At 46.3% G+C, this 26,178-nt stretch overlaps 1 protein-coding gene across 1 annotated transcript; it reads left to right on the plus strand.

Moving 5' to 3' along the window:
* The first annotated feature begins 3,144 nt into the window (after positions 1-3,144).
* SUN5 (Sad1 and UNC84 domain containing 5) lies at positions 3,145-24,146 on the plus strand. Its single transcript, XM_059897995.1, has 13 exons — positions 3,145-3,230; positions 5,220-5,278; positions 5,475-5,543; positions 6,542-6,608; positions 7,507-7,568; positions 11,402-11,451; positions 12,741-12,775; positions 13,367-13,475; positions 20,424-20,502; positions 21,446-21,561; positions 22,158-22,325; positions 22,843-22,929; positions 24,015-24,146. Exons 1-13 carry the CDS (start codon positions 3,145-3,147, stop codon positions 24,144-24,146), a joined length of 1,119 nt encoding a protein of 372 aa, XP_059753978.1.
* Positions 24,147-26,178: the final 2,032 nt, after the last annotated feature.

Raw genomic sequence — 26,178 nt, forward strand, 5'->3', positions numbered from 1 at the left:
ACTAAGGCCCAGTGAGGCGGCACTTGCCCAGTGTCCCACAGCAAGACCAGGGATGCACCCTTCTGCAGAAGGTTTTTGGAAGTAGCATCCCCACTGAACAGATGGAAAAGTCAAGGCTCCTCCCTGGAGGAGTGCCAGCCCCATCTCCGTTCCTACCTCAGGCAGTTCCCGGGGTAGGTGGATTCTCAGTCCCAGCCAAGCCCTCCGCGGCCCGGGGCAGGTGCGGAAACTGCTTTATGAGGCTCCCCGGTACACAGGGCCCACTGGGGGGTATCCAGGGAGGGGCAGGTTTGCTTGTGGTTGCAAGTGTTTTCCCTGCAAACATGGCTTTTGCCAAAGTGTGTGATCCCACGTGTGCGGGGGGGCTGCCACGTCCACGTAGCAAGCCCGCTGCCAACCACTGCAAGACCCTGGGGCCGGGCAGCTTTGGGGCCTCAAAGATCAACAGATCTCTAGAAGGAAGGCTGCCCCCGGGAGGTCCCCTCTTCGCCCCTGGGCCAGGCCCAGGAGGAAAGGGATGCCCAAAGCCAGGAGGATGACTGACCTCTGCACCTGCGCCTCCAAGCGGAAACCCAGCTCTTCTAGGAGGCGCAGGAGGCTACCTGAGCCCCAACCGACTGAGCCCTGTTCCTGGTCACGTACTTCACCCTCATCAGACGTGGAACCCGAACTCAAAGGGCGGCAGACGAGAGGGTGTGGAGGACCCAGTGCTGCTACTTAACACTCAGCCTCTCTCCAAATGCACATCCCACTCACAGAGGGCTGAGCCCATCTGCTCTTTCCGCGTTACAAACTCCAGCCTCCGCCTTGGCTATACGGGGCCCAAGGAACTGTGTGTGCCCCTGAATGGGTTTGTCTATACATGAGCGTCTGAGGGGTATATGCGTCCTTATATGTGTGTGTGGTTGTGTGTGCGTAGTCATGCATACACACGTGTACTAGGTCATAATTACTGGCATCAGAGGAAAGTGTGTGTTTGTGTGTGGGTGTGCACATGAAATGGACGTGTTGCCATCTTAGTTTATGGTGTCACATGCCTGTTTACATGAGTGCAGGTGTGGGGAGTTTTGTGTACAATATGTTTAAGTGGGCTTAGTATACTGAGTGTGTCTGTGGGTCTGTACGTGTATGTATATGTGTATATAGTGGACTGGTTCCTGACATTCGGGGTATGCATATGTGTTTGTGTGTGTACATACAGGTGTGCACAGTAGGTGATGGCAGAACTACAGGGAAGACCCCTCCATTCCTCTGCATGGCTCACCTGGGGTACAGACACAAGGGGCCCCAGGTCCTCCCTCCAGAGCCCTCCATGGCTCCCACTGATTCCACACCAGCCCATATACCAGGCCCAGAGTCCAGGCCCACCCGTGGTGGGTCCCCACTAGTGCCCACAGAGCTGACAGGAAGTACAGAAACCAGCAGGCCCTCCCCTTAGAGACCAGAGTTCCCCTGGACCAGCCCTGCCTCCTAGCCCATGCTCCCCTGCCCCATTCTTTAGGCAAAAAGGAATGAGCGGAGCCAGCTGCATGCTCCCTAATATCCTTCTTCTGGCCTCAGTTTATCCACTGATGCATAAGACCAGCCCTCCTGGTCTTCGCTGTAGCCGAGGCAAACAGCAGACTCAGCGGAAAGCAGCACAAATATTGACCAAAGCCACTCTCAGTGTTTGCTCTCAGCATGAACACTTCCTCTTCCTCCACATTTCAAGCACCAGGGGACATTGGGTGACAGCCAGTAGGAACAAAGGAGAGAGATTCTCACCAGCCCCTCCTCCCAACCATCAATGACAAGCACTGTTCCATGAGCACTCGCTATGTGCAGGCTATTCTGCAGCCACTTTACCCTCCACCCCAAGAATAGGAGCTGCTTCTGCTCACCCCTGTGCTTAACAAATAGCAGGTGCCTAATAAATACTTGTTCGATGAATAAATGAATGCACCAATGAAAGGCCCTTGTAACAATGACAGTGGCAGCATTTCAGGGCTTCCCCTTCACCAAATATTCTTCAGGGCACTGTCTTAGTTTCCTATTTCTGCTATAACAAATTACCACAAACTTAGTGACTTAAAACACAAATTTATTACCTTAACAGTTTTGGATGTCAGAAGTCCAAAATGGGTCTCCCTGGGCTAAAATCAAGGTATTGGCAGGGCTTTGTTCCTTTCTAGAAACTCTAGAAGAGAATCCACTTCCTGGCCTTCATTCCTTGGCTCATGGTTCCTTCCTCCATCTTCAGAACCAGCAAGTTAGGCTCCTTATGCTGTCATCTCTCTCCACTTCTGCCTCCCTCTTATACTTATAAGGACCCCTATCATTACCCTGGGCCCACCTGGATAATCTAGGATACTCTCCCATGTCAGGGTTAGCTGATTAGCAACCTTAATCTCATCTGCAAGCTTCAGTTCCCCTTACGTAACCTAAAATATTTACATGTTCAGGTTTTAGTATGTGAGCCTCTTTGGAGGACAGTTACTCTATTTACCACAGGTACTTAGCCTGCAATTTGAGCAACTGCCACCAGGGGAGCAGAAGTGAATTCATTTTTAGCTCCACAATCCAAATAGGCTCTTCACAGGCAGGACTGACCGAAAAACCACAGCCAGACATTCCCCTTCTGTATGCTTTTCTTTTTCACCAGTAAAAAGTAGAACTTTATTAAGACAACAACACATAAACGTCGTTTTGTATTATGTAAAATACAAAACACCAGGGAGAAACTCGGCATTACATAATAAATACGTGTACAGCCTAAGAATGTGGGAAGCTTGGGGCAGAAAGGGGCCTGGGAGCAAGAAAAAGCATGGCCTGGATATTGGCATGCCAGGTCTCTCCCCTGTCCAGCCCCTGAGTCCCTGGCATGACCCTTCCTTTTTTGAGACCTCAATTTCTCCATCTTTAAAGTGGAAAGTTGGTCAGAATGGGTTCCTCCAAGGGGAAGTTCCAGAGCCAACCTAGAGACTGGGCTGACCATCCCCACCTGCTCTGTGAGGTCACAGTGCCAACAGCTCCCCTTGACCCAGGGAAGATTCCACATGGCACCTTCCAGGGAACGCTAGGAGGTGGAGGCAGAAGTGGCCACTTCCTCCTCACCGACTCCCAGAGAGCCCTGCCACCAATTCCCTGTCCTAGAGAAGGACATCGATGCCCCGGTCCTCAAGGAACCCTGGGGACTCGTGTGACCCACCCGAAAATGTGGTCCACGTCCCCAGGGAGGTCAGACCCAGGAGGTGAGGACAGCATCCCCTCCCTCTGCCCAGCCCTTGACAGTTTACAAAATGCTGCCCCTCGGCCTTTTCTTGGAAGCCAGCGGGCATTACCAGCTGTGCCTACAGATGCAGCACCTGAGGTCAGAGAGATTGGATGGTGGCTTTCCTAAAGTCTCCCGGCCAGGAAGTGGTGGAGCAGTTATCCTTTCAGCACGTGTTTACTGAGCACCTGCTGTGTGCCAGGCACTGGGCAGAGTGCTGGGAGCACGGTGTTGCACCAGATGGGTGTGCTCCCTGCCCCTGTGGAGCTCACGTGAGGGAGACAGATAGTAAATGAGAAAACACACATCTCTGCCATCTTTATCTGTAGGAGACCTCTGGCTGCAGGTGATGGAAATTCCAACTCAAAATGATGCCTTCCTCTGGGCCCCCAGAACAGGTGTATATCCCAAGAGGGTATACAAAACAGTTCACTGGGGTAAGGGGAAAAATTATTAGAACTTCAGTATGTATTTTCCTTTAGCTCATCCTCTTTTAATTTATATTCCTCAGGAAGGTATAAATAAAGCTTGTACATTTGAAAGGACAAATAATATATCAGCACACTTGTAGATAGATAGATAGATAGATAGATAGATAGATAGATAGATAGATAGATATGTATAGCTATACATATATATATATAAACAACATTGGGAGTATAATAAAAAATGATGTTTGGAGACCATTACCTTAAGAAATAAAGAAAATATGTATATGTATAGCTGATTCACTTTGCTGTACAGTAGAAACTAACACAACATTGTAAAGCAACTACGCTCCAATAAAAATTTTAAAAAAAGAAAAGAAAGAAAAACGTACAGCACAGGGAATATAGCTAATATTTTACAATAACTATAAATGGACTATAACCTTTAAAAATTGTGAATCACTGCATTGTACACCTGTAGCTTATACAATATTGTACAAATATATTTCAATTAAAAAATTTTTTAAGGAATAAAGAAAATTTATCTCACATATTCAAAGGTCCCAAGATATGGGTGGCTCCAGAGAACATTAATTCTGAGGCTCTGCAGTGCCAGCCAAGACGCAGGTTCCTGCCATCTTTATTTTTTTAAGTTTATTTATTTATTTATTTTTGGCTGTGTTGGGTCTTTGTTGCTTCGCGCGGGCTTTCTCTAGTTGCGGTGAGTGGGGGTTACTCTTTGTTGTGGTGCCCGGGCTTCTCATTGCTGTGGCTTCTCTTATTGTGGAGCACAAGCTCTAGGCACGCAGGCTTCAGTAGTTGCGGCCCGTTGGCTCAGTAGTTGTGGCTCGTGGGCTCTAGAGTGCAGGCTCAGTAGTTGTGGCTCACGGGCTTAGTTGCTCCGTGGCACGTGAGTTCTTCCCGGACCAGGGCTCAAACCCATGTCTCTTACGCTAGCAGGCGGATTCTTAACCACTGCGCCACCAGGGAAGTCCCTCCTGCCATCTTTTTGCTCTCCCTTTTGGCCCCCTCTCATGATCACAAGATGGCTACCACTGTCCCAGGGGTCATACAGAAGCATGGCCATATAGGGTGGAAGGAGAGTGGGTATTGCATCCTGTAGGTCTCAGCTTAGCAATGAGAAAACTTTTCTCCCAAGTCCCAGACCCCTGTATCCACCCCCACACCTCACCCCTGCAGACTTCCCCATCCTTGTGCCAACAGCAAGGGGACTGAGAATACAACAGGCTGAGACCAATCAGGACCATCTACATCACTCAGGGGAGAAGGGGACAAAGGACCAAAATCAGCCTTCTGCCAGTAAGAGGAGGGAGTGGCTTTTGGAAGACTGCCACAGCAAACTGAGTCCTTTCCTCTAAAGAGACCTGCATCGGGGGTCAGCCAGACCTGGGTCTCTCCCTGATTCGCGGTCCTGTGGTCTTGAGCAAACTTTTCTGCAATTCAGTTTCTCCATCTGGAAAATGGGGACACCACGCTCCTTGTAAGTTGTAAAATGCAATTGTGAATCTTGTTGTCGCCAGGATCATCCAACGAGGCCGGAACATCTGCAGGATGACAGAGGAGCCTTTGTCAAACACGAGTGAGAAGGGAGGGGAGAGGGGATCCCAGGGTCTTTGTGGGCAGTGAGGGGCTGAGGCTCAAAGATGTCAAATGGACAACCCAGGGTCACCCAGCAAGGGACGGGGCAGGGCAGGGGGCAGGGATGCTCCCCTGGTGTCTGCAGGCACCATGTCCCAGAGGCTGGCAGTGACATGACAGCCCTGTGCTCTCTGCAGGTGACGCCTTCCTGTTGCCTATCCACATCATTGCCTCAGGCCTGACCCAGGGCATGCTGGGATGTATGTGTACGTATACACTGAAGAGCTGCCTTGGCCATCAACATGGGCCTGGGAAGAGGGCCCAGCCTCAAGGCGGGCTGCAGGTTGAGCTCTGGAGGTCTTCCCTTCAGAGGTGTCAGGGGTGTCATTCCAGCGAGGATCTCTTTGGCGGTTGGAGAGAGGGACTAGGAGAGAGACTTGCTGTTTGGAGGAGAAGCTAACTGCCAGCCCTCTTCTACTCTGCCACCAGGCTGGTCCTTGAGGTCATGGGAATGGTTCGATGCAACTCATCCTCACTTCAAGGACATGGTTCTGACCACACCCTAAAGATCAGTCTTCTATGTTCATCCAGCCACACTTCCACTATTCATCCACTCAGTCATTTACCCAACCATCTGTTCACATATCCACCTTTTGGAATATCCATGTATCCCATTAGTTCATCCATCCCTCCAATCCGTTCACTGAGTCAGCCATCAATTCACCCATACCTTTATTTGTTAATATTCACATCCATCCAGTCATCAACCCATCCATCCTTCTAACGCCCCTCTCATTCTCCAATCCTCTTATTCATCTTCCTATTCATCTATCTTCCAAGCCATTCTCTTACCCATTCTTCCATTTATCCATGCATCCTTCCACCTATTCATCCATCCTGAACCCCTACTTTTTGCCTAGCTCCCCAATGCGGGGCAATGCTAGGCAGCCGGGGATGAACCAGACAAAGACTCTTCTACTGAGAAGCTCTCAGTGTCTGGGAATGGACATTAGCAAGGACATCTCAGACTTTTCATGTGTCTGAGTCACTTTTAAGTGTTTATTAACCGCCGGTTGCTAGTGGGTTTACTGTAGTTCCAGTACTCACTCCAAGCTGGTGCTTACCCATAAGTAGAGCAAAGGACTGTCCTGGGCTCGAATAGCAAATTGAGAGGGTCTCCCAACAACAGGGTCTCGCCCCTGTGAGTTGTTGCAGGATAAGAATGAGGGTGCAGCTACTCACTGCTCTCCTGTCTTCTCCACAGCCTGGATCACCTGCCTGGCTTGCTTCCTGAGGACTCAGGCCCACCAGGTTCTGTTCAATACCTGCAGGTGAGCAGGGCAGGTGAGGGGAGGGTTATGGGGGCTGGAACTGTGCGCTGGTGACCATGGCAACCCCATCACTGGTTTGGACCTCCCCTCAGATAAGCTATCAAACCTGGTTTTTATCGGATCGCCTCCCCCCAGACCCCAGTGTGGCTCCCCATCGCTCCAGCACCTCAGCCTGTAGCCCTCTGAAATCTTGTCCCACCCTTTCTTTCCAAGCTCCTCTTATCCTGCTTTCTGCTGTGGATCCATTGGGCCAGCAAGGCTAGGATTCTCACTCCCTGGACCCACTGTTCCTCTTCCCACCTCCATACTTTTGTACAGGCTGTTCTTCCTGCCTGCAACGCCTGTCCCATTCTTTCCCTTTCTGTTCCCTGCCCATGCAAATGCCTCTAAATTCCTGCAAGAGTTTTCCACCTCATTCATTCATTTAAAGTTTATATTCTAAACGCTTCCTTAATGCCTGCTCTGGGCCCAACCTGGCCTCCGTCACTCATGAGCTCCCAGTTGGGTGGGGCAGGCAGACACCAAAAACAGTGCCAAGCTGGGAGTGTTGACTCTGGAGGTTGTAGGCAGAGTGGACATTTGAACGAAACCCTGAAGGGTGCATTTCCCGGGAGAGAAGAAGGGAGGGGACAAACAGTATATAGATGGAGAGAGGGAGTGAGAAGGACATGGGTGACCACTGTGAGTTGATCTCTGATGGCCCCAGATACTGAGGTAAGAGCTTTCTTTCCTCTGAGACACTGTGGAGCCACAGAATACGGCCAGCATTAGGGAGAGAGTGTCATTGCCCAGGAAGGAACCTGTCTCTTGGGGTGGGAACGGGGCAAGAGCCAGGCTAAGACTTACTAGGCTGTGCAAAGCCCTACCTCGCCTTGACCACTGCTTCTCTGTCTTCCAGATGCAAGCTGTTCCTCCACAAGCTCGTGGAAAAGACAGGTGTTCTGATTCTCTGTGTTTTGGGTGCGTGTCCAGAGCCCTGCCCCATCCCAGGTGGAGGTATCCCTGGGCTCTTGCCCATCCTGGGAAGGGAAAGAGTGAGGGCTCTGGCACTGACTATGTGACACTGGGTCAGACACTGCCCCTCTAGGAGCCTCAGTTTCCTCATCTGTCTAATCAGTGTTGCTCGGAAGATTAAATGAAACAATGACTAAAAATTTTTTGAAAGCTAAGAAAAACTATGAAAACTGTAAAGCTCTCCCCAGACCATGTTATGATAATTATTTCTCTCTCTCTCTCTGTCTCTCTGGGTCTCTATGGCTTCCTACCAGACACCACCACCACCTCCGCATCACAGCTTTGCTTTTTCAAGCAAAGGAATCTCCTCCTTCCACTTAAGGGCACCACGGGGTTTGGAGCCGGGGGAGAATTTCCTAGGAAATTAGAAATTCCTAGGCAACATAACCCAACAGATAAGATTCTTTTAAATACCTTTATTAAGGCGTACTTGACATACCATAAATCACGCCATTTTTAAATGTATAATACAGCAGTTTTTAGTATATTCACAAAGTAGTGCACCCATCACTACTAACAAATTCCAGTATTTTCACTGCCCCCGAAAGAAACTTCCCAGTCCCTGGCAGTCATTCCCCATGTCCCCTCCCCTTCGACCTAGGCAACCACTAATCCATTTTCTGACTCTATGGATTTGCCTATTCTGGACATTTCACATAAATAGAATCATACAATATGTTGTCTTTTCGTTGCTTTCACTTACAGTGTTTTCAAAGTTCATCCATTTTGTAGCATACGTAAGCATTTCAGTCCTTTTTATGGCTGAAAATCCATTGTATGGGTGAGCCACATTTTGTTTATCCATCCATCAACTGATAGATATTAGGGTTGTCTCTACTTTTTGGCTGTTTTTAATAAAGTTGCTATGAACATTCCTGTAATATTTTTGCATGGACACGTGTTTTCAATTTTATTGGGTATATACCTAGGTGTAGAATTGCTGGATTACTCTAACTATCTGAGGAATTGCCAAACTTCTCTTCCAAATGGCTGCACCATTTACATTCCTGCCAGCAATGTGTGAGGGTTCCAATCATTATTTTTTTTTTAACATCTTTATTGGAGTATAATTGCTTTACAGTGGCGTGTTAGTTTCTGCTGTATAACAAAGTGAATCAGCAGTACATATACATACATCCCCATATCTCCTCCCTCTTGCGTCTCCCTCCCACCCTCCCTATCCCACTCCTCTAAGTGGACACAAAACACTGAGCTGATCTCCCTTCCAATCATTATTGTCTGTCTTTTATCAGCCATCCTAGGTCATGTGAAGTGATATCTCATTATGGTTTTTATTTCATGTCCCTAATGACTAATGATGTTAAGCATCTTTCCTTGTGCTTATTGGCCATTTGTATATCATCTTTGGAGAAAGGTCTATTCAGATCTTTGCCCATTTTTAAATTGGATTATTTGACTTTTTATTATTGAGTTCTAAAAATTCCTTATATAGTCAGGATACAAGTCCCTTATCAGATATATGATTTGCAAATATTTTCTCTTATTCTGTGGGTTGTCTTTCTTGATAAAGTCCTTTGATTAAGGCCAATTGTAAATTTTGATTAAGTCCAATTTATCTGTGTGTTCTTTTGTGATATTTGCTTTTGGTGTCATATCTAAGAAACCATTGCCTAGCCCAAAGTGATGAGGATTTACTCCCATGTTTTCTTCTAAAATTTTTATAGTTTTAGCCCTTACATTGAGGTCCATGGTTCATTTTTTAGTTAATTTTTGTATATGGTGTGTGGTAAGGGTCCAACCTTATTCTTTTGAATGTAGATATACAGTTGTTCCAGCACCATTTATTGAAAAGACTATTCTTTTCCCCATTAAATTGTCTGGTACCCTTACTGAAAATCAATTGACCATAAATATGAGAGTTTATTCCTGTACTCTCAAGTCTATGCTATTGACATATATGTCTATCTGTTTGCTAGTACTACCCTGGATTGTTTGCTTTACAGTAAGTTTTGAAATGTAGAAGTGCAAGTCCTCTAACTTTGTTCTTTTTAAGATTGTTTTGGCTATTATGGGTCCCTTACATTACAATATGAATTTTAGGATCAACTTTTCCATTTCTACAAAAGAGGTCATTGGGATTTTGATAGGGATTGCATTGATCCACACATGAATCTGGGGAGTAGTGTCACCTGAACAATGTTAAGTCTTCCAATCCATGAACATTGGGCTGTCTTTCCATTATTGATGAATAACTCTATGCCTCCTTTAATTCTTTCAATGTTTTGTAGTTTTCAGAGTGCAAATTTTTTACTTCTTTTGTTAAATTTATTCCTAAGTATTTTATTCTTTGACATTCTGTTTATAAATGGAATTGTTTTCTTAATGTCATTTTCAGATTGTTCATTGCTAGTGTTTAGAAATACAGTATCCTCAGGGGGACTGGTTCCAGGAACCCCTGTATATACCAAAGTCTGCAGATGCTCAAATCCCTTATATAAAATCATGTGGTACAATGAATACAGTCAACCCTCCTTACTTGCAGTTTTTGCATCACCAGATTTGACCAACAGCAGATGGAAAGTTAGATCAGCAGTTGGTTGAATCTGCAGATGTGAAACACCCCAACATGGAGAGCCGATGGTATATTTATTGAAAAAAATCTGTGTGTAAGTGAACTCCACAGTTTAACCCCTTGTTGTCAAGGATCAACTGTACAATTGATTTTTGTGTACTGATCTTGCATCCTGCAATCTTGCCAAATTCATGTGTTACTGCTGACACTGGACAAGACACCCAGTCTTGTATACTTTAGGATCTCTATATGCAACATCATGTCATCTGCCTTTTATTTCTTTATCTTGACTAATTGACCTGGCTATAATCTCCAGGATAGTGTTAAATAGAAATGGCAAGAGCAGGGAATTCCCTGGTGGTCCAGTGGTTAGGACTCGTTGGTTTCACTGCCAGGGCCCTGGGTTCAATCCCCGGTCTGGGAACTAAGATCCCACAAGCTGCACGGTGCTGTCAAAAGAAAGGGAGGAAGGAAGGAAGGAAGGAAGGAAGGAAGGAAGGAAGGAAGGAAGGAAAGAAGGAAGGAAAGAAGGAAGGAAGGGAGGGAGGGAGGAAGGGAGGAAGAAAGAGAGAGAGCGAAAGAAAGAAAGAAAGAAGGAAAGAGAAAGAAAGGAAGGAAGGAAGGAAGGAAGAAAGAAAGAAAGAAAGAAAGAAAGAAAGAAAGAAAGAAAGAAAGAAAGAAAGAAAGAAAGAGAAAGAAAGAAAGAAAGGAAGGAAGAAAGAAAGGAAGGGAAAGAAAGAAAAACGGCAAGAGCAGACCTCCAGTTCTTTCACCATTAAGTATGATGTTAACTGTGGGTTTTCATAAATGGCCTTTTTCAGACTGAGGAAGTTCCATTCTATTCCTGGTTTGTTGAGTGTTTTATCATGAACAACCAATGGGTTTTACAAGCTTTTAATAATGGCTTGAATAATGAGATTTCAGGCAGCACAGAGATCATAAAATGCAGGGGAGACCACACCCCCTTTTCTTCTCTTTGCCAATTATCCCCAGTAAGATTGAGACAGGAGAGGGAGAGGAGACATTATTTGGTTTATGTGAGACACTTTGCATATATGATATCATTCAATCATGAAGTGGATATTACTGCTATTCCCATTTTACAGAGGAGGAAACTGAAGTGTAGAGAGATTAAGTAACTTCTCCCAAGTGCTAGTAAGGCTGGGATTTGAATCCAGATGGCTTCACTCCAGAGCTCTTAACCTTTCATCTTAAATGGCTCATTCTCATTCCCCCATCCCCACAGGATTCTGGGTGTTTTCTATGCACTTGCCGTCCAAAGTGGAAATCTGGCAGGTGAGTGTGTGCTCTCTTCAGACCCCACCACTGACTGGCCTCACCCCAGCCAGTCAATGTCACCTTCATAAGCTCCTTTCACTCTTACCACATCTGGACCCTACTCAGTTCCTGACTCATTCCAGCTCCAAATCTCTGCCTTTGCCATGCCACCCACCTGGAACCCATTTCCCCTGCCAAAATGTGACTTTTGAGGACCAGATGCATAGTTCCTCCTCCAGGATGCCTCTCCTGTCACTCATTCCCAGAAGTGACCCATCTCTTCTTTATCAAGGCCCCCACCTAGAGTGGGACGGTGAGGCCGGGGAACACATTTCTCTCTCTACTCAAGGCAGTTTGTTCTTCTGCTTAATTGAGATGAGACCATTTGCTTTGTGGTTCCTGGAGAAGAAGGAGGAGGAAATCAATGGCCAGAGCTCCCTGTCTAAGGACAGCAAAGAGCCCTAGAGAGAAAGGGGATCTGATGGGCCTGTCCTTCCCTCTCCTCTTCTCCCCTCATGAACTTCATCATATATATGCTTCAAGATCCAGCTAAAATGTCACCTCCTCCAGGAACACCTAAACAGAGGTAGTCACATTCCCCCCTTCCACAATTTTCTGTAAACATAAATGCAATTTTTTGTAATCATAACTATTTCCCCAACTGTATTGGGAGTCCTTGAAGGCAGAGCCAGGTCTGATTCATTCCAGCGATGTCCACCTCAATGCTAGGCACAAGGTGGACACGATCAATGCTGGATGTCTAGACGGCCAGATGGGAATGTGAATGGATGGGGGATGGAAGTAATGGAGGTAGGGATGGGGGAAATGGATAGGGGGAAAAATGGATGGATGAATGGAAGTGTGTACGGATTAGAGAGTGGATGGATGGGAGGGCAGATGGGATAGGGTGAGTAAATGGATGGATGGATGAATGGAGAGTTGAGTGGGATGGTAGATAGATGGGAGGGTAGAGGGATGCATGCATGCATGGATTGATGAGAGGGTCAATGGATAAGGTAAGGCAGATGGATAGGAGGGTAGATGGATGAGAAAGATTGGATAAATGGAGGAGCAGATGGATGGGAAAGGGTGGATGGAAGTGTACATGGATGGATGAATAAAAAGAAGGGTAAATTGGATTTTGAATGGATGGCAGGTGGATGGGTGGGCCGGTGGGTGGAAGAATAAATAGGAAAGTGGATGAATGGATGGATTTATGGTTGCGGGAGGATGGATGGATGAAACTCTATTGGACCCAGATTAGGCCATCTGAAGAAGATCCCTTGCTTTCCTCAACACCCCACCAGGATGACAGCATAAATAGTCCACTGCAGAGCTTGAGGTAAGAAGAATCTGCTAAATAGTCCTATTATCACCTAAAAACCAGAGCTATAGCCAGGACCTGAGATGTATTGGCTAAGAATGTGGGCTCTGCCAGAAAACCTGGGTTTAAATCCCAGCTTCCATACTTCCTACCTGGCTGAACTTATGCAAGTCACTTCACATCTCTGGGCCTTTGATTCCCCATTTATGAGTGAGGTATAACATCCACCTTGTTCTAGGTAATTATGTGTATTAAAGAAGGTGTAAACTGTCTTGAATAGTTCCTGGCCCATAATTAGTGCTCAGCAAATAAGAAATTTTAACCAACAAGATACCACCTGGTGGCAGCATCTTTAAATGCAGACAAAATACTCAAATATTTAGAAGGAATGAGCTGGGTTTAAGGATAGTTGGACAGTCCAAGCAGAAGGAAGAGCATGAGTAATATTTTAGAGATAAGAACTTTCTGGGTAGGTTCAGGGATGGGCCCATGAGAGTGGAAAAATATGAAGCTAGTTCTTTGTGGGCTGACTGGCAAAGGTAGAAGCTGAGGGTAAAAGTAGCAGCATCACAAATTGGTCAGTCCATATTCTCACTCCTTCCTCATAAGGATGTACCAAGAAAAGGTGCGACATCATGCTGGGGAAATCCAGGACCTTCGAGGTAACTTGAATCAGCTCATTGCCAAGCTCCAGAAGATGGAAGCCATGTCAGATGAGGTGAGATGCTGGCCATTCTGCCCCCAAACACTTGATCTCTCTTTGTTTGATGCCCCACTCCTCATATCCCAAGTTTTGGTGGAGCATATCCCACAATAATTTCCAGGGAAAGAGCAAAATAAGAGGTATATTAATTTTTTAAGAACTTGCATGTTTGAAAACACCTTTACTCTACCCTTGCACTTGATTGATAATTTGGCTGGGAATAGAATCCTAGATAGGAAATTTTCCCCTGAGGATTTTGAAAGACGTCCACTATTGTGTTCTATTTTATACTGTTGCTTTAGAGAAGTTTAATGTCACTCTTATTATTCGTCCTTTGAGTGTGATCTTTTTTCATTCGTGAGAGTTTGTAGGATATTATTTTTACCTCCAGTGTTCTATATTTAATCTGCTTGGGGGATTGCTGAAATTATTGATTCTCTGGGTTGATTTTTTTTCAATAGTCTAGGAAAATTCTTAGCTATTATTTCTTAAAATATTGTTTCTACCCCATTATCTATCTCCTCTCCTGGGACTCCAATTACATCTATGCTAAACTTTAGAGTGCTTTCCATATAATTCCTATATTATTACCTGGTTTGCTTGTTTTTTCATTCTTTTTCTCTATGTGCTTAAGTTTTGATACTTCTTCTTCATATTTCTTCAGGTTCACTAATAATCCTGTAGTCTGTTCTGTCCAATCTACTCTTAAATCTTTCCATTAAGTTCTTAATTCCATATATTGCATAGTTTAGTTCTAGAATATACATTTGATTCTTTTTCATAGATTTTAATTCTATGGTGAAATTCTCCATCATTTCATCTATGCTGTCCGTCTTTTCCTTTATTTTATTTAACATACTAGTCACAATTATTTTTAAATCCTTGTCTGCTAAATCTAATATCTGGATCATCTATGGTCTCCTCCTGTTTTCCATTTTTTCTTTGGAGTATCAATCTTATGGCCTTGCCTTTTCATGTCTGGTAATTTTTTAGTGTTTTCTGGACATTGTTTACAAAAGAACTAGATGCTCCAGATAATTATAATTTCAAACAGGGAGAGTTCCCCCTTTTCTTTGTAAGGAAGATGAAGTATACTGATCACTTCTATGTAAACATGCATTGAACTGGTTCAGACCTGGACTGCAATTTTTTTTTTTAACATCTTTATTGGAGTATAATTGCTTTACAATGGTGTGTTAGTTTCTGCTTTATAACAAAGTGAATCAGTTATACATATACATATGTTCCCATATCTCTTCCCTCTTGCATCTCCCTCCCTCCCACCCTCCCTATCCCACCCCCCTAGGTGGTCACAAATCACCGAGCTGATCTCCCTGCTGGATTGCAATTTTTATAGGACTTAGTCAGAGGTTTTTCAGTTTAACCCTCTAGCATCCTGCCCGTGCAGTTTCAAAAATTGGTAAATGTCTTTTTTTTTTTTTTGGCTCTGTTGGGTCTTCGTTGCAGTGTGCGGGCTTCTCATTGTGGTGGCTTCTCTTGTTGTGAAGCTCGGGCTCTAGGCTTGCGGGCTTCAGTAGTTGTGGAGGACGGGCTCAGTAGTTGTGGCTCGTGGGCTCTAGAGTGCAGGCTCAGTAGTTGTGGCGCACGGGCTTAGTTGCTCCATGGCACATGGGATCTTCCGGACCAAGGATAGAACCCATGTCCCCTGCATTGGCAAACAGATTCTTAACCACTGCACCACCAGGGAAGTCCTGGCAAGTGTCTTGATGGGAAAGACTGCCATGTGTTTGAGGTCTCTTGAGTTTCCAATTTTTTTTAATTTATTTTATTGAAATATAGTTGATTTTCAATGTTGTGTTAATTTCTGCTATACAGCAAAGTGATTCAGTTATACATATATATACATTCTTTTTCATACTTTTCCATTATGGTTTATCACAGGATATCGACTATAGTTCCCTGTGCTATACAGTAGGACCTTGTTGTTTATCCATTCTATATATAATGGTTTGCATCTGCTGGTCCCAAACTCTCAGTCCATCCCTCCCCCACCTCTCCTCCCCTGTGGCAACCACAAGTCTGATCTCTATGTCTGTGAGTCTGTTTCTGTTTTGTAAATAAGTTCATTCGTGTCATATTTTAGATTACACATATAAGTGATATCATATAGTATTTGTCCTTCTCTTTCTGACATACTTCACTTTGGTATGATCATCTCTAGGTCCATCCATGTTGCCACAAATGGCATTATTTCATTCATTTTTATGGCTGAGTCGTATTCCATTTTATATATATATATATATATATATATATATATATATATATATATATATATATATACATACCACATCTTCTTTATCTATTCATCTGTTGATGGCCATTTAGGTTGTTTCCATGTCTTGGCTATTGTAAATAGTGCTTCAGTGAACATTGGGTGCATGTATCTTTTCGAATTATAGTTTTGTTTGGATATATGTCCAGGATTGGGATTGCAGGATCATATGGCAACTCTATTTTTAGCTTTTTGAGGAACCTCCATACTGTTTTCCATAGTGGCTGGACCAATTTACATTCCCACCAACAGTGTAAGAGGGTTCCCTTTTCTCCACACCCTCTCCAGCATTTGTTATTTGTAGAATTTTTAATGATGGTCATTCTGACTGGTGCGAGGTAGTCCCTCGTTGTTTTGATTTGCATTTCTCTAATAATTAGCAATGTTGAGCATCTTTCCATGTGCCTGTTGGCCACCTGTATGTCTTCATTGGAGAAATGTCTACTTAGGTCTTCTGCCCATTTTTGATTGGGCTGTTTGGTTTTTTATTACTGAGTTGTATGAGCTGTTTGTATACCTTGGAAATTGAGCCCTTGTTGGTCACATCATTTGCAAATATTTTCTCCCAGTCTGTAGGTTGTCTTTTCATTTTGTGTATGGTTTCCTTTGCTGTACAGAAGCTCATAAGTTTGATTAGGTTCCATTTGTTTATTTTTGTTTTTATTTTTATTGCCTTTGGAGACTGACCTAAGAAAAATGATTGGTACGATTTATGTCAGAGAATGTTTTGCCTATGTTCTCTTCTAAGAGTTTTATGGTGTCTATCTTATATTTAAGTCTTTTAGCCATTTTGAGTTTATTTTTGTGTATGGTGAGATGGTGTGTTCTAACTTCATTGATTTCATGTAGCTGTCCAGCTTTCCCAACACCACTTGCTGAACAGACTGTCTTTTCTCCATTGTATCAATATATTCTCGCCTTCTTTGTCGAAGATTAATTGACCATAGGTGTGTGGATTTATTTCTGGGCTTTGAGTTTCCAATTTTGGATACAAAATCTCTGACCCCATTGGCAGCCTTCTCTGCCAGGGTCAAGCTTGGATTCTCGGCCTCTAATTGTACCCATAATTGGTTTAGTGCCCTCAGGTAAGCACAGCTGTAGCCGCTCAGTATTGATGTAGCATTTCTTCTAGGGCAGGAGTTCTTACAGTGAGGCCCCTATTCCAGCAGCATCCGCATTAACTGGAAAAATGTTAGAAATTTCAAATTAATGGGCCCCACCCAGACCTACCAAATCATATACTTTGATGATGGGAACCAACTATCTATGTTTGAACAAGTCCTTCAGTGATTCTGGCACATAATAAGGAGAATCACTGTTCTAAGGCTTTAACCTCTTGCTTGTTTTGTTTTGGGGTCCCCTTCCTCAGAGAGACTTGGTTTACTAAGGCTTGTGTGACCAGGAAGTTTTATTCTGCCTTTCAGAAGCTTTCAAAGTAGCCCTTTAGATTCTTACATAGTCTTGGGGTTCAGTTAGCATCTAATGGAGGAAACTGGTCATGGTCAAGGCTCCTCAAATCTCCAATTTTGTCTCACCCACTGTATGTAACTGTTAAAAACTTTGTTACTTTCTCTTTTACCAGTAGCAGCCCCTTGTCTGACCTAAACTCAGATCCTCCCCATGCCCAGAATCATCAAATGCCCCAGGGATGTTTTTAAGAATGTCAGCACATTTTAGAGTGGTTGTCCCCTCTCTAGAATTTTAGTCCCTCTGTTCCTGTTTCTTTCATAGCTCAGTGATGATTTTAAAATATGATTTAGTAAACTATCTTGCTTTTTCTAGTTGTTTTTAATGGGACCATTGGTTCTCTGTAACTTACTACATCTTACCTAGAAGCCCCACATCTTACCTTGTATCTGAAATGTCATAATAATGTGCCTATGGGCTGGCCACACTTGGAACCCTTTTAATTTGGAAACATGTGTTCTTTAGTCCTAAGAAATGTTCTTTAAGAAAGACAAATATCATATGATATCACTTATATGTGGAATTGAAAATATGATAAAAATGGACTTATTTGCAAAACAGAAACAGACTTACAGACATAGAAAACAAACTTATGGTTTCCAAAGGGAAAAGGGGGGGAGGGATAAATTAGAGGGGGAGTTTGGGATTAACATATACACACTACTATATATGAAATAGATAAACAACAAGATCCTACTGTATAGCACAGGGAACTATGCTCAACATCTTTTCCTATAATAGAAAATAATTTGAAAAACATATAGATGTGTATAACTGAATCATTTTGCTGTACACCAGAATCTAACATAACAATGTAAATCAACTATACTTCAATTAAAAAAAAAAAGAAATGTTCTTTAATCATGTGATTAAATTGATGATTTCCCCCTGGCCCTGGTTGCTCTATTCTCATTTTTGAAACTCCTTATTATGTGGATGTCAAACTCCTAAACTAATCCTCTGGGAAGTTTTTCTTTTCACCCCATTTTCCTCTCTTTTATCTTTTTGCTCTACAGTTGAGAAAACATTGTCAGCTTTATCTACCAAAACTTCTACTGAGTTTTTCATTTCTGCTAATATATTCTGAATTCGTTAACGGTTTTCTCTTTGTTCTCTCAGTGCTTCTTTTCATATTCTTATTTTCCTATTCTTTTTTTTTTTTTTAATTTATTTATTTATTTATTTATTTATTTATTTTTAGCTGTGTTGGGTCTTCGTTTCTGTGCGAGGGCTTTCTCCAGTTGCGGCAAGCAGGGGCCACTCTTCATCGCGGTGCGCGGGCCTCTCACTATCGCGGCCCCTCTTGTTGCGGAGCACAGGCTCCAGACGCGCAGGCTCAGTAATTGTGGCTCACGGGCCCAGTTGCTCCGTGGCATGTGGGATCTTCCCAGACCAGGGCTCGAACCTGTGTCCCCTGCATTGGCAGGCAGATTCTCAACCACTGCGCCACCAGGGAAGCCCCTCCTATTCTTATTTTATAGATGCAATAGCTTTTTTTTTTAAGTTTTTTTTAAAATTAATTAATTAATTTATTTTTGGCTGTGTTGGGTCTTCGTTTCTGTGCGAGGGCTTTCTCTAGTTGTGGGAAGCGGGGGCCACTCTTCATCGCGGTGCGCGGGCCTCTCACTATCGCGGCCTCTCTTGTTGCGGAGCACAGGCTCCAGACACGCAGGCTGAGCAATTGTGGCGCACGGGCCTAGTTGCTCCGCGGCATGTGGGATCTTCCCAGACCAGGGCTCGAACCCGTGTCCCCTGCATTAGCAGGCAGATTCTCAACCACTGCGCCACCAGGGAAGCCCCCTGATGCAATAGCTTTTTATGAGCAATATCTTTTCTTACCTTTTGGAGCTCAGCTCTTACCTCTCTGTGCCTCAGTTTCCACATCAATGAAATAGAGTAATAATCACTGCCCTGTAACACTCTAGCCGTTATCCTAGTTACCACTGCTGCATGACAAACCATCCTAAAACGGAGTGGTGCAAAACTACGATTTTATTATGTTCAGAGATTCTGTGGGTCAGGAACTCAGACAGGACACAGCGGGGATGGTTTGTCACTGCTCCATGATGTCTGGGGCCTCAGCTGGGAAGACTTGAAGGCTAGGGGTGATCCAATAGCTGGGTCTGGAATCATCTGGAGGAATCTTTATTCACTTGTCTGGAGGTTGATGCTGGCTGTCGGCTGGGAAGTCAGGGCTGTTGACTAAAGCACCCATAGGTGGTCCCTTCGTATGGCATGGGCTTCCTCACAACACGGCAACTGGCTTTCAAGAGTGAGCGTCCCCAAAGAAGCAGGCGGTTCACCTTTTAGGACTGAGCCCACGAGTCGTACAGCATCACTGCTGCCATAGTCACAGGCCCATCCAGACTGATGGGGAGGGAACTGAAGTCCCGCGTCTCCATGAGAAGGGTGTCAAAGCCACACTGAAGGAAGAGCGGGGAACGGGAGACATTTTTGCATCCATTTTTAGAAAATACAATCTGCCACAGCTGTGAAGAGCCTAACAAAACAATAGCCAGTGATTATTGAGCACCAAGTGTGCTAAATGCTTTGCAGTCTTTCTCTGGCAACAGAGCATAGTGGTTAAGAGCCTGAACTCGGGAACCAAAGTTCCCGGGTCTGCCTCTTAACAGCTGTGTGACCCTGGACAAGTCACCCTTTTGTGCCTCAGGATTCTCCTCCTTAAAATGGGGATGATAATAGTACATACCTCCTAGGGTTGCTGTGAGGGCATAAGAGTGACCATATGTGAAGCCGAAGACAGTCCTGGCATATAGTAGCGGCTTTATGAGTCTCAGCTCTAATCCTTGCAAAAGTAGGAGGTGGACGCGATTATCATCCCATCTTACAGACAAGAAAATCGAGACTCAGGGGGTGGTAAATAGCCCAAGGGCCCTTAGCAGGAAAGGTCTGTCTGACTCCAGGTCCCCTGCCCTTAACTTCACTGAGACTCCTGGTCCTGCGTGTGTGATAGCCCATCACAGTGGATGTGAAAATACTAAGTAACCCCATGGGTGGGATAGGGGTGGCCCTGGGCTTCCTCACAGCATAGCACCGGGCAGCCCTGTGCATGGAACAGGCAGGGACAAGCAGGTAGGGACAAGAGGGGTCCTGAAGGCACACATCACCTGGTGTGAACATGCCTGTGGACCATGATCCGTAAGAACGCACCAGTGCACAGCTTGGGTTTTCTGCCTTCTCAGCAAAAAATGGCCCAGAAAATAATGAAGATGATCCAAGGAGATTACATTGAAAAACCGGACTTTGCCCTGAAGTCGATAGGTGAGTGCCTCCCCCCCGACCTTGCCCCACCAATCGGCCCACGTCCAGTTTCCTCAGAAACCCTTCAGAGGGTAGATTTCAGTTCTGGTCTGGGGCACACTCTGCTGCTGAGAAGTCTGTCCTCAGAGCTAACCTCTGCCTCCCAGCTGGTCTCCTTGCTACAGTTTTCCGTTTTCTCCCATGGCAGCTGAGGTGGCGTGGGGAGGCCCTTCCCCACCCCTCCCCCACCCATCATCCGCCAAACCCAGGGGTCAGCAGATCTGTCCCTGCCTGGCTGGGGAGATGACCACGGGCCCAATTACAGTTGGGAATCGTGCCTTGGAAAAATAAGGCCAGTGGCTACAGTAGACGGGTGGGAAGGAGGACGCTGGGTTGAGACCTGGTGAGGAGGGAAAAGTGTTCCAGACTGAGGGAACCGACGTGAAAGGTGCCCCTGCGAGGGGCTGCGTGGAAGGCGGGGAGGTGGGCCGGCAGGGCGGGCTGCCCTGTGCAGACAGTACCAGCTCACCCGGGCACCCCCAGGCCCAAGGAGATGTAGGGTCAGAAGGCGTCAGTCTAACCTCTCAGGCCCGGAGTTTCTTCCTCTGTGAAATGGGTATAATAATGGCCATAGCAATAATTACTAGGTTATAGTAACTAGGCTGATGGAAGTGAGCAAGCACCTTACTTTGCACCAGGCGCTGCTGTAAAAACAGTTTGGTGTATTAACTCCTTGTAACCTCACAACAACCCTATGAAATGGATGCTATCATTACTACTATTATTGTTACTATTATTACTCCCATTTCCCAGAGGAGAACACTAAAGTCCAGAGAGGACCAGTGACTCTTCCAAAGTGCTCCCCCAGCACATAGTGAGTCTCCCCTCCACCAGGCAGAAGCCAGGGCTGCTCAGCTGAGACACCCCTCCCCGCCCCAACCCTGCACCATCACTTCCCATACAGGGGCCTCCATCGACTACGAGCAAACGTCAGCCACATACAGCCACGACAAGGCTCGCTCTTACTGGAACTGGATCCGGCTGTGGAACTATGCGCAGCCCCCGGACGTGATCCTTGAGGCAGGAGGAATGGCAGGACTTGGGGAGAGTGGCAGGGGTGTGGTCAGAGGCCTGGGGGCAGGAACTGAAGGCAGAGGTTGGAGTGAGAGTGCAGGGGGTGGGGGCCTGGGGCAGGGGTAGGGGTAAGAACAGGAGAGCGGGGTGCAGAGGCAGAGAAAGGGGGCAACTGATGGGGCGGGGGTGGGGGCGCTCTGGGGAGAAGTCAGGGGGCAAGGGCAAGAGGCAAGTGCAGACAGCAGGGACCCCTGGGGGGGCTAGGCAGGAGTAGGGGACAGGCACAGGGGCAAGGACAGCCTGCTTTGGCACTGGAAGGGGCCCCTCCCCCAGCCCTCAAGTCTTGAGGGGCAGGGAACCCTCAGGGCCCCGAGAAGGCCCCTGCCCTCGCTGCGCTGGGCTGAGGGGAAGGCTTATCCTTGCTGCCTACGGTCAGGGAAACTTCCTGGTGTTGGTGGTACTCGAGCCAAGCTTTGTAGACAGGAAGGATCTGGCTCATCCAGGAGGGCCGCGGAGGTCTAGGTGAGCCAGGGTGGGAGGAGGGACCTGCTCTCACCCAGCCACCCACCCAGCAAAGCCCTCATTGCATCTGCCACTTCTAGCCCAACGTGACACCTGGCAACTGCTGGGCCTTCTCGGGTGACAGAGGCCAGGTGACCATCCAACTGGCCCAGAAGGTCTACCTGTCCAACCTGACACTGCAGCACATCCCCAAGACCATCTCACTGTCAGGCAGCCTGGACGCTGCCCCCAAGGACTTCGTCATCTACGTGAGCACGCCCTGGCCGGGAGCGATGCTTAACTGAGGGAGGGGACAGCTCATAATGGCAGTATTCCAGGCGCTGTGATAAACTGTCTGCACAATTCCCACAGCCTGCAGGGGCTGGACCTTAAGGCTGGGAATGGCCAGGGTCAGGGTCAGATCACAGCCTTCAAGGAAAGGGGGTAAACAGTACTTTATTTCAACCCAAGCTTTTCAGAGCCAATTTAGTCTTCAGAGACCATTAAGTCCCCATTTTACGGATAAGAAAACTGGAGATTCAGAGAAAGGGCAGGGAAGCATCAAACCCTACAAGTCAATGGCAGAGTTAGGAGTGGACCCCTAACCTTCTGACTCCCAGTCCAGTGCTCTTTCCTATTCATTACTCTGTGCTGCAATGGAACAGTGCCCAAAGAGGTAGGGAGCTCCCCATCCTGGGAGGTGTGCAAGTCTTGGCTGGGAGAAGGCAGCACCTTCTAGAGGTCCTACCTGTGCCTGACACTTTCTTCTTGGTTCTGACTCTCCAGGGCATGGAAGTTTCCCCAAAGGAGGAGGTGTTCCTGGGGGCGTTCCAGTTTCAGCCCGAAAACACCATTCAGATGTTCCAGCTCCAGGTTCCCGAGAAAACCTGCCCATGTTGAGCGCCTAATGAACACACAGCCCTGTGCAGGGCTTTACCCAGGGGACCCCACTTCATCTCCCAGCAGCCCGAGGCAGTGCACAGTTGTCACTAACCCATTGACAGATGAGGAAACTGAGGCCCAGAGTGATAGAGCTACTGCCCAGGGCCTAGATTAGGACCCTGAGGAGACCTATTCGCTTCCATTTCCCTGACCTGTCCAGGATCCCTCCCGCTGTGCTTCCTTCAAGGGACAGCAGGTGTTGAGCAGGTGGGGCCCGTCAGGCCAGGGTTGCTGGCCTCAAACTTAGTGTCTCCATACTGGGAGGCCACATGATCAGCACCTGGTCCAACCACAGGTGGGGAAGCTGAGGCCTGGAGGGGAGGGAGTTGGGGACAGAAGCAGGACCAGAGGGTGGCTGCTGGAATAGCCCTGAGATTCAGTGGAATGTCTAGGCTTGGGAATCAGGCTGACCCTGACCCAAATCCTGACCCAACCAAAAGTTCTGTGTGATCTCAGGCCATTCCCTCTGGGCCTTCCCTTTCTCTCTGGGCCTCAGTTTCCCCTGTTGTAATTCCCTGGGAGGTTGAGACCATCCAGTGAGATCTCACAGGCCAAGGCCCCCTTTTGCACTGGGCTCCACCCCTTCTGGGGAGGGTGCAAAAAGGGGAGGGGGAAGCACTTACAGAGCACCTACTGTGTGCCAGGTGCCAGTAAGCCATCTGGCCCCAAGATCTCATTTCATGCTACGGCAACCCTGAGAAGCAGATATTACCCCTCCCTCTTACAGACGGGGAACTGAAGCCCAGAGAGGGCATGGTTTGCCCAGGGTCCCGGAGCACGTATGTGCTGTGCTGGGACGCCTTCCTCATCACAGTCTATCTGTCCTCTGGCCTCAACCCCTTCCATCCCAGCCCCTGAGTAGCAACTTACTGTGTGGCTTTGGGACATTCTGCTCTCTGAGCCTCAGTTTCCCCACCTGAGGAAATGGAGTGTTCCCTTCCTCTCCCAAACACTCATCTGGACAGGCCGGGTGGGGGCCTATGGCGAGCTGCCCCCTGTCTGTGACTCTTTTCTAGAACCACCCTCCCAGGACTTTTGGAGCAGTCAAGGTGAAGATATCGAGCAACTGGGGGAACCCACGCTTCACCTGCCTATACCGAGTGCGTGTGCACGGCTCTGTGACTCCACCCAGAGAGCAGCCTAACTAGAGGCCCCACCCCGAGAGAGATTAAAGTTTATTCTTCACGCCCCTGCCCAAGTCTGAGTGTCTTTTGGCCCCGAAAAGTGAGAGTGGGCTAGGGTTTGATGTCTGAAGCTCAGTTAGCAATTATCAGTCACGTGCTGGGTACCCAGGCACCCTCACAACAGCCCCATGAGGCCCCATTTCACAGATGGGGACAATGAAGTCTCCAAGCAAAAAAAAAATGACTTGCCAGAAGTCACAGCCAGCAAATGGCAGCACTAGGATTCAACCCCAGGCAGTCTGATGCCCGTACCTGACTCAGCTTCCTGGCTTCAAGTCAAGCTCTGCCCCTGACCCGAGTGTGATCTTGGGCAAGACCCAGCCCTCTCAGTCTCTCCATCTGTACAATGGGGACAGAATTATGGCTGTTGTATCAGATGATGTGGGAGATGAGAAATCCCACCCTTGCATCACAGAGTGTTCCAGCATCACTGATCATTATGGAAATGCAAATCAAAACTACAATGAGATACCACTTCACACCCATTAGGATGGCTATCATCAAAAAAAAAAAAAACAGGGCTTCCCTGGTGGCTCAGTGGTTGAGAGTCTGCCTGCCAATGCAGGGGACACGGGTTTGAGCCCTGGTCTGGGAAGATCCCACATGCCACGGAGCAAATGGGCCCATGAGCCACAACTACTGAGCCTGCGCGTCTGGAGCCTGTGCTCCGCAACAAGAGAGGCCGCGATAGTGAGAGGCCCGCGCACTGCGATGAAGAGTGGCCCCCGCTTGCCGCAACTAGAGAAAGCCCTCGCACAGAAACGAAGACCCAACACAGCCAAAAATAAATAAATAAATAAATAAATAAAAATAAATAAATTTAAAAACAAAAACAAAAAAACAAACCAGAAACAGTGCGTGGATGAGGATGTAGAGAAACTGGAACCCTTGTGCACTATTAGTGGGAAGGTATGTACAGCCACTGTGGAAAACAGTAAGGCAGTTCACAAAAAAATTAAAAATAGAATCACCACATGACCCACCAATCCTGCTTCTGGATATTTACCCGAAAGAACTGAAAGCAGGGTCTCAAAGAGATATTTGTACACCCATGTTCATAGTAGCATTATTCACAACAGCTGGAAGCAACCCAAGTGTTCATCAACAGATGAATGGATAAACAAAATGTGGTCTATACATATAACGGAATATTATTCAGTCTTAAAAAGGAAGGAAATTCCACAACATGCCATGACTTGGATGAACCTTGAGGACATTATGCTAAATAAAATAAGCCAGTCACAAAAAGACAAATACAGTATGATTCCACTTATATAAGATACTTAGAGTAGTCAAATTCATAGAGACAGAAAGTAGACAGGTTGCCAGTGGCTGGGGGAGGGGAGAATGGGGAGTTAGTGTTTAATGGGTACAGAATTTCAGTTTTACAAAATGGAAAGAACTATGAAGATGGATGGTGGTGATGGTTGCACAATATTATGAATGTATTTAATACCATTGAACTGTACACTTTAAAAAGGTTAAGATGATAAGCTTTATGTTACATGTATTTTACCACAATTTTAAAAATTGAAAAAAAAATAATAAAATATCTGAAATCCTGTAAAGGAGAAACTCTGGGAAACTTTGGAAACACTGTAAGAAAACTCTATAAATTCTGATAGCGTGTTCCATGTCATCACTGTATACGATTAGAAATGCAGATGTAAATATTTTTTTGTTTCTGTTCCCTCAATCAGTCACTCATTCTTTATGTGCGTAATCTTTGTCATAGCTGAGTCTCACCTGTTCTAGTATTTACTTAAGAGCTTACGGAAGTGCTAAAGCCAGTATCTACTGTGAGTATCTACCACGGTTCCACCCATGGAGGTCTCAGCACAGAGCATGGCACACAGTAGGTGCTGTGTAAATGATGGGTAAATGATCACCAAGGTAAATGATCACTGTCAACCTCTGGCCCCAGGCGGGTGATAGGAGGTCCAGTACTCAGGGACGGGGTGACGCTGTGCTAGAAGGGGGCAGGCTGCTCAAGCCG

This window comes from Balaenoptera ricei, chromosome 15, assembly GCF_028023285.1.
Source record: "Balaenoptera ricei isolate mBalRic1 chromosome 15, mBalRic1.hap2, whole genome shotgun sequence".
NCBI classification, from domain to species: Eukaryota; Metazoa; Chordata; class Mammalia; order Artiodactyla; family Balaenopteridae; genus Balaenoptera; species Balaenoptera ricei.